Genomic DNA, 2525 nt, shown 5'->3' with positions numbered 1-2525 from the left:
GAGTTGGATTAGTGGGACTACTGGAAGGACAGTGATAGTGGACTTAAGATGGTTAGATTTGAAAAGAAAAGCCCTGGGTCGCTTACAGGAGCACCTCCATCTACTTTCACCTCTACTTACTGAAGCTGTACCTGCAGCTTCCTGGTCAGAAGGTTTGGAGTTGGCTCTAAAATATGGTTTGAAATCCACAATACTGACACCAGGCCTCCAGATGATTCTGGAGTTACTTCCTGATTAACAATCTGTATAGGTTCTCCCCTCCACAGTCTCCCCCAACTTGAATCCCTCAAGACTCTAGCCTTCACAGATGTAGGGAGAGGCCAGGTAGGCTCCACTTCAAAGGATCAGGTGATACGTAAATGAATGAGATCATACATAAATGAACCTATGTTCCAATACAACTTTATTTGGCCCATCTTGATCAACTTTAATAATATTTAATAGATTTTTTTTTAAACATGAGTAGTTATAACAATTCTTCTGTAATAACAATTATATATGAACTCCTGGTCAAGGTCAGCAGCTTGTAACTTTACTAAAAAAGTAAAGCCGCCCTCTGAGGACAAAATGGCACATGAGGAGTGGTGTACATTTCCATTAACAAAAAAAAGAAAAAGGAAAAGAAAACCCAAACACTTCATATTTACATGTTTTCCATCTAAAAATCGGTCAGTGTGATTAATCCTGTTTTTAAATATAAGTTTCTAACGTGTTGCAGGTTTCAGTGTACAAATCATAGTTTGCTGATTAGATTTAAGGTGCTGTGATGTGAGGATGAACACAGCCTGAGACCAACACTGGGGGGTCCTCTACCTACAGATTGGCCAGGCTTCCTGTGGGTATCTTTGGGGTGTTGGGGAGGGGGCAGGAGCTGAACATGAGGGGCAGAAATGGCAGAGCATTCCAGGAGACTGGGTTGGGGGCTGTCAGCATCCCCACCCCATGCTTCTGCAGAGGGCTGTGTGTCCACAGGCCACTATCCCCTGCTCTGTGTGTGAGCATACCTCTGGGTTTGTGTGCTCCAAACTCATCTTGGCCTAAACTATGAGGGGCATGGTTACTTTGAGTCCCTTCTTTTGTCATGGGAACTGGTGGCACTCCCTCTTTCACACTTTGCTACCTTTTGGACTCCTTACCCTCAAGGTAGCTTGCTCTCCAACGCATTCCTGCTCTTTGCCAAGGATACATGGATGATCAAAATCAAGGGCAATATGAATGAAGAATGATGGGTCCCATGTGAAACCTTCTCTCCTAACACATTTGCTCTGTGGCAGGCACCCAACTGCTTTCCCCCAGATGAGCAATTCATGCTGGGAACATTAGATCCTGAGGTAGCCTTGGGGAGGAGCTGTGTGTATGTGGGTGGTGGGGGGGGAGGGTATGGGGGGACTGAGGGTTGGTTGCAGGGATTCTTGGAATTGCTGTCTTCAAGCTCACCCATGTACAACATCCACTGGGGAAAAACGGCTGTGTCTTTGATGCGTCAGGAAAGTGCATAGGGAGTGCTGGAGAAGGTGGACGCACAGGCCCAGGACTGACTTTACCCACAGACCCCAAACTGCTCTGGGCTGAAACAAAGATTTCAGACCACGCAGGGGTGAGGCATACTCAGGAGTGTGGCTGATAAGAACATTTAAGTACTTGGGGAGCCAGAAAAATATACTTGGTGACTATGAAAAAGAAACGGGTTGTTTCCAATTTCAGAATACGAGAAACATTGCTTTGCATAAAAGAACATGGAATGGGTCAGATGGTAATGGACAGGGAAGAAACATTTCAGACCAAGTTTTCTGACCGAAAAGCCAGAGGGACCCCAGCAGAGGAAGACATTATATAGTGGACAGACACTGGGCTGGGGACCGAAGGCTGGGATTCAAGGCTTGCCTGATACTGAGGAGGCCTGTGCTCTCAATCGAGTCACTTTGCTTCTCTGGGCCTCACTGTCCTTCCTCAGCTGTCAGTTGAGGGTGGTTGGGACAGATTGTTTTAAAACTATCTGCAAGATTCCCCGCACCCCCCACCCAGGAAGGGCCTGCAGACTGCGGTCTAAGGGCGTCTCTCGCCTGCACACGGCCCCTTTGCTGGGAAAGTGATCAGCCCCCAAGCCAGGCTCCCAGAGGTTAAAGGCTAGTTATTAAGGCAGTTTAAGAAATGGACATTCCTCTCGCTCCTCGGATCCTTCATGTGTTCCGCTAACCCCAAGGTAGCAGAGAAGGGCGGAAGGTGGTGGAGGTGCCAGGTTGGCGGCTTCCTCCTGCCAGGCCTGGCTTTCTCGGTGGCCTCCCACTCGCTCGCTCGGGGCCCTGGAGCGCCACCTCTGCCCTCACCACCTTTCTTTGGAGAAGGCCTCCGTCTGCACGAGGTCGCCAGGGTGATCGGAGATGCACGCGCCGTTGAGGTCGCCCAGCTTATTGTCCGGCAGGTCCTCGGGCTTGGTGCAGAGCTTCAGGGCGCGGGAGATGAACACGTCCAGGTCGAACTGGGGACTGGCGCCCCCGTCGACGGGGGCCGGGCGGCCGGGGGCG

The 2525-nt window shown here is 49.9% G+C and overlaps 1 protein-coding gene across 1 annotated transcript in view; it reads right to left on the bottom strand.

The window, feature by feature from the left end:
* Nucleotides 1–380: 380 nt before the first annotated feature.
* The window catches only part of MAPK4 (mitogen-activated protein kinase 4), an 84197-nt gene continuing 82052 nt past the window's right edge, over nt 381–2525 (bottom strand). Inside the window, exon 6 of the mRNA XM_008583203.1 lies at nt 381–2479. Coding sequence (XP_008581425.1) covers nt 2324–2479 — 156 coding nt within the window. The 3' untranslated portion in view covers nt 381–2323. The remainder of the gene's footprint in view (nt 2480–2525) is intronic.

This window comes from Galeopterus variegatus, unplaced genomic scaffold, assembly GCF_000696425.1.
Source record: "Galeopterus variegatus unplaced genomic scaffold, G_variegatus-3.0.2 Scaffold2850, whole genome shotgun sequence".
Classification (NCBI taxonomy): domain Eukaryota; kingdom Metazoa; phylum Chordata; class Mammalia; order Dermoptera; family Cynocephalidae; genus Galeopterus; species Galeopterus variegatus.
The sequence above is the reverse complement of the archived record's forward strand: the minus strand, read 5'-3'. Positions and strand labels throughout refer to the sequence as shown.